Raw genomic sequence first — 17,382 nt, 5'->3', positions numbered from 1 at the left:
GGAAAGTATCTTGTTTGGGCTAAAACAATAGTACTGCAGATGTAAGAGAGCATGAGCATTGCTTCTAAAGAAAAAACAAAGTTGGGGACTATGGAATTCTGATAGAACAATAATGTATATTGTGCTTATAATTTTCATTTGTCAAAAAGTACATTATTAGGAAAAACTGAGATTTAACGAGAAATTTGAAATGACATGTTATTATCTTAATTCAAATTTCCCTCCGAGAAAAAAAAATATTAATGTTCATATGTTTGGCCTTTGTCCCTTCAAAAAGAGTCTAAATACCATGAATGTGGCAACCATGGACTGCTGCTGTACCCCTACCTCCAGCAAATCATAGTGACACAGTGACACTCCTTGGCGCATAACAAATATGTATGAGGTTAAGTTGAGCTTATTTCAATTAAACTTTCTCTTTTTTCCGCTTTATTGAGATAATTAGCATAAAACATTGTGCAAGGTTAAGGTGTATGTATATGCAAAATGATTATCACAATAAGGTTCGTTAACACTTTCACCTCACAGTTTACCTTGTGTGTGTGTGTGTGTGTGTGTGTGTGTGTGTGTGTGTTGAGAGCTTTTATGATCTACTCTCTTAGCAACATTCAAGTCTCCAAATCCAGCACTGATAACTATAGTCACCTTCTGTCCATTAGATCCCAGATCTTACTCTCACCTAGAAGTTTGTCCCTTTTAAATACCTTCACCCATTTCCCCCAACCCCATCTTGACTGACTTTTCAAGGTTATTTCTACTTATCACTACTTAGAAGAAGCTTAATAACATCTCCTTTAGAAAGAAAAAGGCTTTTTTTTTTTTTTTGCCTCCTCTAGATGGTTTTGAAAATCATTCGCTTCCAATTTAAAATCAGTATCCAGCAAAATCACTTGTGATTTTACTTCTCCTTTTCTCAAGCAGTAAATTAAAAACATATGTTTGATCATATGAAGTCATACTTAATATTTTTTACCCTAGAGGAGCATAAACATGCAGAAGTTCCTGCAGCAGGATAGTTTTCATTCCAATGCCATCCGGAGATCAGAGATAATGTCTAGCTCTCTGTCACAGCCTTTGCTCTTCATAAAGTCAAATACTCAGACAAAAATCACAATCTTCGCCTTCTTCCAAACCTGCTCTTTATCTCTCTCCTGCTGAAATCCCAGAGGAAATATCTATCCTCACCTGAGGATAGCTGGTGTGCTGTACCGTAACGCAATGCTGTAAGTTGCTGCTAGAGAAAATTCTTTTTGTACGTTCCCTCTGGGGCAGTGTTTTATTTTTTATTGATCATTGCAGTGTTTGTAAACAGGGATTGCATCATAAATGGCAAATTTGTCAAATATTAATTGACTAGAATTCTGAGCATTCGAGTCTTGTCAAACAGTGGGAAAATATCTCTGATTATTTTGTAAATATTGTAATTTGGCTGCTCCAGTTTCCTGTTGTCACCAAATAAATTATGCCCATCTTTAGCAGCTTAAAATATTGTTAAAAATCACAGTACTGGAGCTCAGGAATTCCAGCCAGGCTCAGCTCGCTCATTTTTTGGCACCCCATATGTTGACTACAGTCACCAGATGGTCATCAGCTGACAGACAGGCTGGGCTGGAAGGTTGTACACGGTGTCACTCATATGCCTGGCACCTTGGCAGATGTGTCAGTCCATTGTGGCTGCTGTAACAAAAATACTATAGACTGGATGGCTTAAACAGCAAACATTTATTTCTCATTGTTTGCAAGGCTGGGGAGTCCTGGATCAAGGCACCAGTGAATTCGGTGTCTGGTGAGCACCCCCTTCCCAGTTCATAGTCTTCTCACTATATCCAGGGGTGAGAGAGATTTCTATAAGGACACTAATCTCATTCTACCTCCTAATATCATCACATTGGGAATTACATTTCAACATGTGGATTTTGGGGGAACATAAACATTCCATCTATAACAGTAGAGGTAGGTGGAAATCTGGGCCTAGTTGGAACTGTCCCCTGGGTTGTCTACATGTGGCCAGTCCAGCATGTTGATCTCAGAACAGTCTTTAAAAGACACAGAGTGGAAGCTGCAGTCTCTTAAATACCTGCTCTAGAAACTGGCAGTGTCACTTCCTCTGTATGCTATTAGTCACAGTAGTCACAGAGCCCATCCAGATTCAAGGAGACAGGCCATAAACCCCACCTCTCAGTGGCAAGTGAGTCAAAGACTTTGTAGCCATCTTTAATGGCAGTGGGGCACATCATGAGAAAAAGGTGCATTTTGTATCTCTCAATAATGAACAAAGCAGCAATAATTAGACCATTAATTTCATATACAAAAGAGGACCAGCTAGACATCTTAAAGTCATCCGTGAGCCTTTTACTCCCGTAGCCTTCACATCTGTTGATGCCAATACTTCCACCAAAATATCTTACAAGTCATTTCCTCTCCTTTCCACTTCTGCTTCCACTGCCCAATGGAAGTGCCTTACAATAGCTAACCTTTGTTGAGAGCTAATTATGCGTCAGGCATTGCGCTCACAACTTTACAGGCACGACCTCATTTGATTCTTCACCACCACTATTTAGTACAAGTTGTCATAATCTGTATTTCACAGATGAAGAAAATGGAATTCTGTGAATTAAGTGATATACATTATCTCTCAACCATTTAACGGAAGGGCCTAAATGGAAACCCAGTCACCTGACTCCATGTATGTAACCAGGTCAGATTTTCTCACTCCTAACCAGAAAGTCTGAGCTTACATGAACAGAATGCCTTGGCCCAGAAGAGTTGTTTTATTTGCAGCCTGGCTCCTCACTTTTGCACAGCACATTCTGTTTGAGATGCTACACACTCCCCCTGTGCTAATACATAGTGAGAAATCTCTGTGTATATCAGAATCTCATGTTAAGATATCACTTATTTCTAATCCATCTAAATTTATTTTTCATTTAGAAACAGAAGTTACATATACTTCTTGAGTAAGACAAAAGTCTTTTGTTTAGAAAAAAAACAAAACTTGAATGAAACTTTGTGCAGGAGCTTTGTGCAGAAAAGATCAGATGATCATTAACTGACATCCTAAAACTGCCCCGGTTTAATTGGCAATAGATAACAGCTCCAAGACCACAGTTAAAAATAATGTTCCATATATTTCAAAATATAAATGGCACAGAGATAATTAAGATAGCACAGGATGGCAGCCCCTGGAGTAAGTTATAGCCATGTGTGACTTAATTGGTTTCAGAGAAACTTACCAACTACTGCCTTATGTCATAAAAGTATTGTGTGTTTCCGTCACTTTGGGAAGATAGAGAAACATGACTTTCCTCAGCCCCAAAGGAAAGGGAAGTTTCTCCTAACACCTGGGAGCTTGACTGACAACAGCCTTGCCCGGCAGGTGGGAGGCAAACCAGTCAAGCAGAAAGACCATTGGCTCACCAATGGGCTACATGGACCCTTTTCTGGAGTCTGTGGCCCAGGGATTGCCACCATTTGCAGCCAGCCCTTTTCCTAGTCCCAGAGCTGTATGGCTCTGGCCTTCTATTGCCACTTTCTCACCTAGAAATTTATTTAAACTAGACTCCTACAGGCAGGAGCTGTAATCATGATCCTCTGTAGTGGAAATGCAAAATAGTAGAGAAGTTTTCTGAAAAGTTGCTTTTCCTTTTGTGGCCCTGGAGGAACCTGTCATGTATATTTAGAACAGAAAGAGGAACTGGGGGAAGCGATAATAATATTATAAGGAGACATGTGTTTTGGGGCTTTTTTATTGAAATATAATTGACACATAACATTATATTTAGTCCAAGGTATACAACAATGATTTGATATATTTATATATCGCACAATAATTACCACAGTAAGTCTAGTTAGCATCCATCACCACACATAGTTACAAATTTTTTTTTCTTGTGATGAGAACTTTTAAGGTCTACTCTCTTAGCAACTTTCAAATATGCAATACAGTATTGTTGGCTGTAGTTATCATGCTGTACTTTACATTTTCAGGACTTATTTATCTTATAACTGGAAGTTTGTACCTTTTGACCACCTGCACCCGTTTCTCCAACCCCATACTCCCTACCTCTGGCAACCACCAATCTGTTCTCTGTATCAGATGAGTTTGAGGGTTTTTTGGGGGTTTTTTTATTTTTTTATTTTTTTTTATTCTACGTATAAGTAAGATCATACAGTATTTGTCTTTTTCTGTCTGCGTTACTACACTTGGCACAATGCCTTCAAGTTCCATTCATGTTGTCGCCAATGGCAGGATTTCCTTCTTTTTATGGCTGAATAATATTCCATCATATATATACATCACATCTTCATCCCGTCATCTGTTGATGGACACTTAAAGTTATTTCCATGTCTTGGCTATTTTAAATAATACTGCAATGCACAAGAGGATGTAGATATCTTTTCAAGATAGTGATTTCATTTCCCAGAAGTGTAATTGCTGGATATATGGCAGTTTGGTTTTTAATTTTTGAGGAACCCCCATATTGTTTTCCATAGTGGCTGTACTATTTACATTCCCATCAACAGTGTACAAGGGTTACCTTTTGTAGTTGATCAGCTCAATAATCTTTACTACTCTTTTCTTTGTTGTGGTAAAAAAAAAAAAAAAAAAACGCACATAACATAAAATCTACCTCTCAACAAATTTTTAAGTGCACTATATAGTGTTGTTAACTGTATATACATTACTACCATTAATGGTGAGTCTCAGGTTTTGAGCCAATCTATTGCCTTTTGAGTCTTCAATGGAGAATCTAATTTTAGTAAAGTGTTCTTATTTATGTATATTTTTAAAATTAGTATTATCTCAAACCAGATAACAAATAGCTTAAAGTAACATATTCTGACTGGTGACCAAAATTAAAAGAAAAATAAATAGGTATATACTTACATCAAAAATTTGTCATTATAAGTTAGTTTGTATCACAAAGCAAATGAATTGAAATTAAAAAATGGAAGTATAGAGGCAAGCAATTTGAGTAAGTGTGGCCATTGGGTTACGTGTTTAATAGTATATAGAATCATCAATATGATTGCCTTTTTCCAAGGCCACACAGACAACTGCTTGGGAGAGGGTCACCATGAACACTTCTATCATGGCGAGGGTCAAAAAAGACGAGATGAGTTTGCAGATCCAGGAACCTAAAAGACAAGCACTATAGTGGAGTAGGAGCAGGAACAAAAAGATTGAAATCACCAAAGAGACACTTCCCGACTTAATGATACAAATCAAACAGTTTTTTGCCTTACCTATTGAATGAAATGTCTAATAGAGAAGGGAGTGCTTTAATTTAATCAATTAAGACAACCATCTCAGAGATGTTTTAGATCCCATAATTGCAAACTGTGACACTATGCTCTCCTTATGACCCAACCAAAAGTTGTCCTTTTTGCCCAGAGCACAACTGCTTTCAGACTTCCAGTAGAGCCAACATTCTTACTATCTCAACTCAACCCATTCATATTGGATAGATATACTGCAATAGAGCAGTACTCTGTATAATGATTTATGCAAATATTTACATAAAATACACAATTAAGTATTCCATAGTTTTCAGTTCCTTTAATTGCATTTTTAATAACTGCATGCTGCCGATTCTTTATCATGTACAAGGATTTTTTTAGTCTTCTAGCAGGATACACTTGTGTAGAGAAAGTTGCTCATTTGTCATAATTAATCTTCATCAAAAAGCCTTTTGGATGGAGGAAAAACTGAGGGTTGCTAGAGGGGCGGGGGGGGGGATAAGAGGAAGGTTAGAGGTTTAGAAAATAGTCGGTAACCACAAGATGGCCACGGGGTTTTGAAAATTAATTTGGGGAACATACAGAGGGATAGTGGATGGGGGGAGGGGGGTTCACACAGTGTGAAGGATATAAATGATAAACGTCTAAGTTTTGCTTTGTCTTGTGTACCTGAAACTAATATAAATAAATAAATAAATAAATAAATAAATAAATAAATAAATAAAATAAAAACATTTAAAAAAAAAGCCTTTTGGAAAGCCTAACGGTAAAGGGGATTATTTTTGATAAACCACCAGAAAGATGTAACGATATTAAAGAAACAGACCAGCTTTCAGGCAACAGTTACCCCCCTTTTAAAACCTTAAAGGAGAAAGCAGCTTTAGTATCAAAATACTACAACCACACAATCTGCATCCTCTGTCTACATCATCAAGTAATTAGGTCAGTAAGATCTGGAGAAATCACTGCTTTTGTTCTAATAGCCTGCTGTGACATACACAGATAGGTCTACACTACCTAGGAAAAAAGGAAAAAAAAAAATCACAAAATGTTAGGGCTTCTTTGTGAGTCCTTGTTCACATTTAAGTTTTTCACGTCATGTGTGTCCATGAGAATAACATGGGACACAGTACTAGGGGTGGGGCTGGGGTACAGGGACATCCCTAATGCTCCAGGTGCCGCCCTGAATGCATTTGCTCTGTCATTCCACGGGGTGGGTGGGGGTGGGGGGGTAAGGACTCAGTTATGGGGTCAGGATGAGAAAGCCAGTTGAACAGTGTAAAAGCTGATGCTGTTCACAAAGCCTGGTGCTCTTGAAAAATGTGACCCTCCCTGTTTCCCAGACAGTACTGTATCTTTCTTATGAAAAAATCATCTATCTTAAAAGGTTCCTCATGTGCCTAACTCATAACTACTTATAACCCTGAAATGTGTTGATGTTGGACTGTAGTTGAGCATGGTTGGATACGTAATAAAAATAATTTGCTTTCCTTACACGAGTACAATAAAAAAGCTACTATAACTAGTGTTTTACATTAATAATGTAGTACATTTAGAAAGCAGATGATATATTTTCCAGTTGCATGCTTAAAATATTCATGCACAGAGAGAAAAAAAGCATAGGGCATATACCAAACTTCTTATAGTGTCATTTTAGGAAGAGGGATTATGGGCGCATTTCTCTCCTTCATTTTTCTTTTCTGTATTTTGTAAGTGTTTGATAATAAACATGTATTATTTTGGGAAAAGGAGAATATTTTAAGATTGGCTCCCACGAACTTTGACAATTGAAAAACTTGAGATCTATTGAGCTATTGAGTCTGTATGTTAAAAGTCCAGACTGTGCTGTCTAATGTGGTAGCCATAATCTCAAGTGGATATTTGAAATTATATTTAATTAAAAGCAAATTAATGTATTAACAATTTAAACTTTCAGTCACACTAGCCACATTTCAAGTTTCAAATACCACATTTTCCTCATCACAAGAAGTTCTATGTGACAATCTTAGTGGAGATAAGTTACTGAGATAAGTTACTTCCTGGAAACTAAGACCAAAAGTGGGCCACTTTTAGTAGAATAGGAATGGGCATATTCCCTTCACTGTAGACACTGAGAGACTCCTCAACACCGGTCCCTTTTATACACTTCTCTAATCTATGGCCCAGTAAGCTCAGATATTTGTCCCATAGCCATTCAACTAGTTAGTGACAGAGCAAGGACAAGAATCCAGGGCTACCAACTCCTAATTTATGAATTAATGTGCTAAGCACCATAATAAGCCTTAAATATACAAAACCAAGTGTGAGAAGTTTCCCTATCCCCAAGGGTGTCAGAGTGCAAAAACAGAAGGGATGCTAGATAGAGTGATAGCACAAACTAGGACAAGTCTGTCCTTCTCTGGAAATCCAGAAATGATTCACATGTGTAAATATGCTTGAATTGGGTCTTGACATTTGTGCATCTAAATTCACAAATCATTACTTCTCCAATATTCTCAATTTCCTCCACACTCCAGAAGAAAAGAGGTTAAACTCTATTTTTGAAATGCAGCTGATCCCTGACCTAATACTGTTTTTTTCTTTTTTTAACTTTATGTGGGATAGTTAAATATGTTCAACTCTCTTACTCTCTTAATTTGAACTAATTTTCTCATTTTCAGTTCTTGTTCCATACATGTAAAATAATTTTAAATCTTCAAATGAAATAAAATAAAATACTTTTTTTTAAGATTCAGTCATCAATTCCATTGTAGACTATTTAAAAGCAAATAAAAAAACTTGAATAAATGGCTATTTTTCAGCCAGTTGTGTTGGACATATTTAAACACAAGTTAAGAACCTGGTGCTTCCAGTTCTCAAGTAAATCATGCTCCTTTATTTTAACAGATGCAATGCTCTTGGTGGCAGAACGACTGGAAGGACCATTCAACATTGAGTCGGTCATGGACCCTATAGATGTCAAGATTTCTGAAGCTATTATGAACATGCAAGAAAACAGCATGCAGGTGTCTGCAAAGGTATTTGCATTAGTCATATGTCTACTAATAAGGAACGTGCAGTAATCTGAAAATGAAGTAACTAGATATGTCAGCTGGGATTATAAATTCTAATACATTGTCAGTGAGCTTTTCCTGTCAAGCTACAAATTTGCTACTTCATTAAAAATGTCTAACAAAATGGCATTGAGAAAGGAAGCAATATTTTAGTTCACAACTACTCAATCATGAAGAAATTATTGGCTGCTAAAAAGTGTCAGAGAGCCCAAAGTATATTGACTAATCCCTCACATTTGTGACCAATTTGGGGGGAATTTTCTTTTTAATGTTTGAAATTTCTGCACACCCTTACCCTGTTTTCTCTCACGGAACTTCTAATTACATTTTCAACTGTACAAACCAGGAAAATGTTCTATAGGTTCAGTTGTAAATAATTAAACATTCCATCTGACTTCCTCTTTTAAGACTATGGTGTAGCCTTCATTAATGTATCTTCAGGGTAAAATGCTCGTTTGTGTGAAGTCAAGTCTTTTTGTAAAAAGAAAAAAATTAGTACATTTTCATAAATCATATGAGACAGAGCTTCTGGGTTTGCAGCTGCAGAACACAAATACCAGGTGCACAATTTTTATTTGTCCCCACCCATTTGAAGATAAACAGGACCCGCCTTAAGCAAAATTGAGAAGTTTGCAATGGGTCCCCAGCCTTTTCCTTCATCACCCCCTTTTCACCCACATTGATGACTGCATAATGCCTTTCTGTTCTTTTAACCAGTCCCCTTGTCATGAAACACCAACCAAACCTCTATCAGTCTTTTAAACCTGGTGACTAAGTGATTACATTTTAATGGAAAGTCATTCACACAAAAATATGTCCAACAAGGAGTTGCACACTTAGTTTTCTTTGATTTCTAAGAATCTTTCGTGAGATTTCAAATACAACAAGGAGGAGAGGATGGTGGTGGAGAGAAATTGCAGAGCAAAAGGAGAGCCATGGAATACAACTAGGGCTCCTTGGCTGAGTATGAATCAAAGCAGATTTGGGCTTTTCGAGCTGAACGGGTAGCAAGTAGGAAAAGAAGGAATCTGGGCTGAGTCCCTTTCTCTCTCTCCTTGGGAGACAGATGAGCCAAGATTTCCATGGGCCTCGTTCTGGGTTTTGATGAGCTTGAGATAACCTGCGTAAAGACGGATGTTCCAAATTGCCCTCATCTGTTGGGGAAATAGCACATTTGGGAATTCCATGAAAATCTATTTTCTTTCTTTCCTCTGAAAAAATAGCAGCCATCTATCTGTTCCTCTCAAATCTATTGCCTAGAAACCAATTAATGTTGTTTTGAGAGGCCAAATACCCCTGCAGCCCTTGAGTAACCAGGCACTTAAATTGCTGATGTTCAAAATGGCTCTAGAGAATCAGGCATGAAAAACACGTGGACAAAACTGTCTGTGGCCTGTCAGCCCCCGACACTTCTTAGAAGCAGAGGTTTTCATTGGTGTGTTCACATAGGTGTGCAAGTCAAATTATTCTAGAAATATTTTTCTAAGAGGTCAGATGGACTCTTTTTATTAACAGAATATGGATGATACATTTTTGTGGAATGTGTCCGACTACGTTATAATAGTATGGCTGTTCGTAAGGACTATACTTTAAAAAGACACATTTCTTTGTAAGAAATGTCAGAATCAAGAGTCAAAATAATGTAGGACATGTAAGAGTACATGCACATGAGAAGATATAGTATAGAGGGTCATAAAATAGTAGAAAAAATGTCAAATGAGCTAGAAACTTTTTTTTAATGTATCTGGTAGTATTGACATAGAGAAAGGGGGATGGAGTGAATTAAGGAAGGGAGAGAAGTTGGGGAACAGGTAGGACTCTGCAAGGAAAAGGAATGGGACAGGAAGCAGAAGTATGGAGGAGGGTATGGAAGAAGGACAAAAGCCAGCTGTTAAAAGTAAGGTGGAGAGGTAAAAGGTGATTGAAATTTGGACACATTCAGCAGGAAACACCAACAGGATTTGCTGATGGAATGCATACGGTCTGAAAAAGGTTTTGTTTCCTCAAGGGAATAGAATTTGGAAATATGTAGTTTTGTTTTCCCCACAAGCCACATCCTTGAAATTAGGCATGCACTAAAGTCTAAAACCTACATCCTAGCTAAGAACTGGATGGTTGAATTTTTCCTTTTTCAAAGGAACTCTCAGTCACTGCTGATAAACAGTCTGATCAAATTTGAAGTTCTGGATTTCCAGACTTCCCTTGCAGTATTTGCATAATGAGAAGCTTTGTTACCTTCTGACAGGTGAGCTTTGGGTGAGGCCAGAAACTATTTCCTAATTGGGGGCCAGACATCCTGAGAGTTGTAAACCTTACAAATTAAAATGACTTTTTACTCCAGGATATTACTGGCAACTTCTCCTTGGAAAATCACTTACCTTATTACAGCAGTCATTCCCAGAGCCTCTTTCAGAAAAGCAACGAGATTTATAACTGCCGGCTCTTCATTGAGTGCTTACTACCAGGGACTGTAGTGTGCTTTACATGGCTTATTTCATGTAACATAACAATGCTTGTGATGAGATAGATCTTCCCTCTTGGTTTCTAGATGAGAGACAAAGCTTAGAATAGTTATGGAATTTGGAACAGTCTTATGGTGCCTGAGAAGTACGTAGCGGAGTGTCTGACTGTAGAACCCACATTGCTAGTCACTGCATCAAAATGATGTGGGTACCTACAAAGCCAGTCTCACACAAGGTCAGGGTTAAGTAAATATCTGCTGAATAGATCAAGTAATAAGAGGAAGTTCAATACCCTTCTGTAAAACCTGCATTAGAAGGTAAGGAAACAGAGGTGGGAAAGTCAGGAGGACTTAAGTTGTCTGTCTTTCCATCTGATTCCCTTTACAACTATACCTAGAACTTCCCACCACGCTAAATTCTCATGAAAGATTTCTCTTATCTAGATAAATCATTCATTGCTTTCAATCTTTCCTAGAATTTAGTAATACAAAATATAGCAGTCTACTTCTTTTTTTCCTTCTAGCTGAAGGCAGTAATTGAACATATCATAGTTTCAGCTATAAAATCCCCCTTCTCTAATGCAGTGGTTTTTCATTATATCTATAGTAGGAAGCGGCTAATCTTTTGTATTTCATCACTGAAATCATGAATTGGAGGTATTCATAGATTAAAGAAAAGACTTAGTCTGACCATGTATGTTCATGCTCCAATCTTGTCTTAGATCTGTTTTTATAGGTATTGTCAGATCCTTTTTCTTCTATTTAGCCCATAGCTAAGCTGTTAGGGGTAAGACACACTGACATTCCTTTTAAGAAAATACATTGGCTAACCCATATTTATAATCAAGTTATAATATTTTGGTAGTAACATTATGGCACTCATTTCAAACTCTTGATTTGCATATCCTTTGTACAATATTTATATGTATGTGCAAATGTATATATACATACATTTTTAAGGACTGGGGACAAGCATATTAAAACTTTTGTTGGTTCTTTTTGGACAAATAACCACCCAGTAACAATGATAATCATCATGACTAACATTAGTTGAGCAACTTACTATATTCATTCAACAAATGCACTGCTATGTACCAGACATGAGGATATAGCAGAGTACAAAATAGATTCTCTGCTCTCATGTCAATCTTTTCCTAGATGCCTTATATATTTATTTCAAATCCTCACAACAATCTTGTAAAGCATTAATTTCCTGGTTTTATATGTAAAGAATGTTAAATTTAGAGAGATTAGGTAGCTTGTCTGAGGTGTTGCAACTAACAAGTAGCTGAGCTGAGATTGCAGCCCAGAACTGTCTGATCCAAAGAAAGAGATTTTCCTAGTGTGCCACAGTTTTCTCAATAAGTGTCTTTCCCCCGGGACCAGATATACTTCAGCACTGGAGCAACCAACCCTATAAGGGAGGGCTGTTGCCTGAAACATACTACAGGGAACCTACTAATAAGAAACACAAGCTGTTCATTCTTCAAGCCCCAACCACGCTTATTACATTCACCAACTTTACAATCTCCGTCAAAGACAGTAAAGCACACTCTCATTATTCTACCACTTCTGTTACTCACTCAAATCAAAGAACTTTACAAGTTTTGGAAATTTCCCAAGGGAAGGGTAGACAAAACTTTCTGAGTCTCTTGCCTATGAAATTTCAAATGTGTTGATAATCTCCTTCTATCAGGAAAGATGAAACTGATCTCACTTGCCATAATTTAACTATATTAGGAGTAATTTCAAACCTAATCCAGGAAAAGATTGGTTTGTCGGATATAATCTAAATTAAGAAGGACGACTTATTAAATTCCAATTGAAACCATCCATTCAATTAATACTTACTGCAGACAAAGTTAGAACCCATTACAGAAGAGCAGGATGACCTTCAGGTACTTAATTTTCTCCAGACAATTCTTTCTGAATCTACAACTCAAATAAAGATGCAAAAAACTAAGAGAATGGGACAAGAATGTAATAATTTCTGCCTCTAACTAATGGGTCTCAGTTTCCTCATCTGTTGAATGAGGGGCTGACTGAACTGTCCTCTAACAGTTTACAATTTTACCGACATTATCTCTTATCTAAGATTAGGTTTCTTTTTCTAGCATCCAGATATTTTGCTTTTCTCTGGATTTTTGTCCTTTCAAACTATTCAGATATAAATAATATCTTGGGAATTCACATGGAGAAAATATCTTCTTTCAGCTATGAGGACATTGTTTAGAATTTAGTTGGAATAAATATATGTTTATTCCAATAGTGTTTATTTTCCCTTTTTTTTCAGCCCCTGTATTACGTTTGACCTTCTGAAGGCAGTAAATATATTACTCCTCGTAGTATGGTTACTTGTGTACTTACCTCCTCCTTCCCAAGATTATAAATTATTGGAGGACAGGAACATCTTATTCATTCTTACATTCTACAGAGAGCCATCTTAATAGGTCATTTTACACAATGGAAGAAACAGTTCAGTTTGCTGAGTTGAATTCGGAACATGAAAGTGTAATGCCACAGGGACTTCAACAATAAGGAATAGGAAATACCTGAAAATGTATTTGAAGTGAGTCTAGTATTCTTTAAAATAGCATAAAGGTTACAAGATCATATTTTGACATCAGTCAGATCTGGGATCTGGTTCTTTCTAGTTGTATGACTTTGGGCAAATTATTTATCTTTTCAAAACTCAATTAACTTGCATTAAAAATGAGGATGCTAATAGTACCTACTCATGGGGTCATTGGAGAGTAAAATGATATAGTCCATAGAAAATGCTTAGCATGACTATGTCAATGAAAACTATGCATACAAGTTAAGCATTTTAATAGTTATTATTGAAAATGTCCATGATACGAAAATTATAAAGAGCATTGACTCTGTGGTTTCACCTTGTCCATGATGGTCTATGCACTTATTTTTGGCATGTAAAATCACAAGAGCAGGTTTAATATAAACACACCTGCATTTAAATCCATTCATGCATGGTGATATTGTCAATGGCAGAGAATCACCTAAAAAGGGACACATATTTATGCCTGGCCTATGACATGGCATGACATAGCACTGAATAAATGTCGAATGAACAGAGAAAGCAGACTGGAGGGAAGGGCAGAATGGGTGGAGACAATGTCAGCAACTCAACATCTAGTCTGTGCCTACTGGCCACACCAATGCCAACAAAGCAAAGGTTTTAGACATAGTTCACTGGCCTCTGCCTAATATCGCATTGTTCTTGCATTAAAGGAATGTTCACAAGTGGTTCAGTCTCTTCTGTCTAATCTCCGAGAAAAAAAGCGAATGGCCATATCAATTATAGTGTTCGATTTCTATTTCTTCTTTAGTTTTTGTTTCCTTTTAAAAAGAAAAGAGCAAATTCTCAATGATTGCTAGATTCAGAATATTCTCTCTGGTTATTCAAATTTCAAAGTTTACATTCTGCCCATCAGCTCTCACTTATAGTATTTCACCAAGAAGCAGTGACCCTGAAACATCTTTTATTCTTTGATTTCTTAATTTCTACACAGAAAACTAGAATCTGATCCATTCTAGTTTGTAACATCACTGGATAATAGGGCCAGATTTTTCAGATGCTAATTATGGGGGGGGGGGAGGAAAGACACTTTTTTTTGATAAAGTAAAATGAAGATTTGAGAAAAATACTTACGGTACATTTGTAGGAAATGCACCCAAAGCACACTAGTTTCAACTTTCCTTCCATGTTAAAGGAATTTTTTTAAATTTTCTCTTTTTGATGATAAAGTGAAACTTTATCTGTAACCTTAGGAGATTTAGCTTAAGATTTTCTTTCACTTTGACTTCAGAGCAAAAGATGAGAAAATTACATTTAATGTAGTATACTCAAGCATAGGTGATTGAAACTCAACTCAGTTTTTAACAGTGTGTTCTTAGAATGGCAGGAGATTCCCTGTTGCTCTCCTGAAAGTCTTCTAATCCCTTCCTTCCTTAAAGAGGAGAACTGCTTTCTTAGAACCATGCTTCCCACAGGCAGTGGATTACTGTGTCAGAGGAATTTCAATGGCTTCTGCCCAGTCTCACAAATACACAAGTATTCTCTGCTCTTAGCACTTCCCTTCCACTCAGGGACGTGCAGTCTGGTTTGATCCTGGTAGAGTCATTGCCCCAGCCAAATTCTATGTAAACACGAAAGCAGCTACCTCTGTGTGTTGATAGCCACTTGTTGTGCCAGAAAACTTTGAATAATGTATGGCTTTCTGTAGGCCTTTTTCTTCTATTAGGTTGCTGCAAAAGTAATTGCAGTTTACAAGGTTAAAAATTGCAAAATAATGCAATTACTTTTGCACCAACCTAATAACACATTTTGTTCACCTCTTTCGTTTCACCTCCTCATTGTCCCAGAATATATCTTAAACATCAGCCAAATAGCTTAGATGCCTTGCAAAATGAAAAATCAATAAATTATTTATTAATACATGTAATCTGTTAGCTGGACAAACTATTTTTAAAACTCGGGTTTCATGGGTATGAGTAACAAAAAGAATTTTTGTATATACAATTAGGACTGCCTCAGACACAATTTTCTGAGTTTGCTATAGCAACAGTAGGCATTTTCAGCCCAAATCTCTCTCTAGCCCAGATTACTCTCCTGCTCACACTTGTTTATCCAAGTGTCTGCTGCACACCGCCACCTGCCACCTCAAATACACCTGTCCCAAAAGGAGCTCGCCATCCTCCCACAAACCCTTCCTCCCTCCAGGGCTCTCTATCCCAGAGAACACCTCCTACCACTCTTTTGCCATGGCCAGAAACCCTGCTGAATCCTCAACTTTCCCCTCTCCTTCACCTTCATAGTCAATCCATAATGGAACCTATTAAACAGTTATTCAAAATGTCTCTTGAATCCATCTGGAGTGGCTCCTCTAATTCTATCATGTCATACATGGATCATAGCCTCCTAATTAATTCCCTGGCTTTGGTTTTGCCACATGACAATCCATTCTCCACACTGTAGCCATAGGGATTGCTGAAAATGCAAACATGTTCACATTACTCCCCTCCTTAACATCTTTCCATGTTTCCCTATTGTCATTAGAACAAAACCCAGACGTAGCCCTGCATGATGTGGTCCTTAGCCTGTCCCCCTCCAGCCCACTACTTACCACTCTCCACACCTTAAATATCTGTCAGATGTGTTTATTGAGCATCACTTATCATCTGAGTATCATACTAGATAATGTGGAGATAGTAGTGAATAAAACCAGAGCCTGCGTCCTAATGGAAGTTCTAATCTGGGAGGTAAGCGTACCTCTATATGTACCAGGCATACAAAAAACCTTGGCTCTATTGCTCAGAACCATCCTCTATCATCTTTATGATTTTGTACATGTTCTTCCCTCATCCTGGAACATTCTATTCTCCCCACCCCCACCCCAAATGCACACCATTTGCCAGGCACACTCCAAATATTTCTTCACTGTCCAGGCAAGATTCAGTGGTATACTGGTAAGTGTTTGCACAATCAGCTCTCTGTGTGGAAAACATGCTAGTTTAGAGTGTTTGCCAATTTCTGTGGTGATTTCAAGCTACCAACATGACGTCACTGAACACAGAGTAGCACACCATGATAAATGTACATAAATAACCTCAAGACACAATTGGCATAAATAACCTCAAAAGCATAGATAATGGTAAAATAATTAGAGAGTAATAAGTTTTGAGTATATATTACCTTTGTTTTCAATGTAATTTATATAATTTTAAGTGTATACAGTTTAAGTGAAAATTTAACAAGTGGTCTTGTGAGCCACTAAGAACTAGTTCCGGCACACCATCCCTATTAATGGAAGCTTTCTGTGACTCTCGAGTCTGGGTTAGTTGTCCCTCGTGAGTGCTCTCATCTCAGTTATTACATTCTATTGAAATCGCCTGATTTCTTGTCAAAACCCTCATGAGAACAGGAACATTTCCAGTTGGCATATTTCTGGCACCCATGTCTGGCCTTAGTGACACTCAACAAATATTCATTGAATGGTGGTTTGAATGAATGCTACAGAGCCAGGCTGATGAAATTTACATGTTTATGTAAACTCTGCAAGGTGATCTTAAAGAATTGCTTTAAACCTTATAAACAAAGAGCATATGAAATAATCATTTAGCCAGGCCAACGGGGTTAGGGTTTCTTTCTCTCCACACTCAAAATATTCTTTGTTCAGTTTCTTGTAACTCCTTCCTACTCACCATTTGGGAGGAAATATCAAAGTGTTCTGTTCTTTAAGGAATGCAAAACCTTCAAGGAAAAAAAAAATCATCTTCCCAAGCCAATGGAAAGAATTTGCTTTTATTAAAGAAACAATGTTACGAAGTGTGCAACACATCTGACAGATATTCTGGAACCAAGATGCATATGCATCAGAGTAAATTTTTAAAACCTTAAAACTGACACAGTAGCTGGATTTCGAAAATTGAAGCCAATGAACAGAGCCAAAACTGAAACCGATGACTTGACTTGACTCAGTATACACCAGAATTCTCTTCACAGAATCCTGAATCCATCCAGGGACTTAGAGTTTGCCAGAGGACTTGGCCAAAGGACCACTGTAATCAATCCTTAAGGAAAGAAAAACATGTGTCAGGGAGTAAAGA

General features: G+C 37.3%; 1 protein-coding gene across 1 annotated transcript in view; it reads left to right on the top strand.

The window, feature by feature from the left end:
- Nucleotides 1–17,382, top strand: part of GPC6 (glypican 6) — a 1,038,077-nt gene that overhangs the window by 927,363 nt on the left and 93,332 nt on the right. Inside the window, exon 5 of the mRNA XM_019737186.3 lies at nt 8,128–8,258. Coding sequence (XP_019592745.1) covers nt 8,128–8,258 — 131 coding nt within the window. The remainder of the gene's footprint in view (nt 1–8,127; nt 8,259–17,382) is intronic.

This window comes from Rhinolophus sinicus, chromosome 16, assembly GCF_057876585.1.
Source record: "Rhinolophus sinicus isolate RSI-liver-muscle chromosome 16, RSI-T2T, whole genome shotgun sequence".
NCBI classification, from domain to species: domain Eukaryota; kingdom Metazoa; phylum Chordata; class Mammalia; order Chiroptera; family Rhinolophidae; genus Rhinolophus; species Rhinolophus sinicus.
The sequence above is the reverse complement of the archived record's forward strand: the minus strand, read 5'-3'. Positions and strand labels throughout refer to the sequence as shown.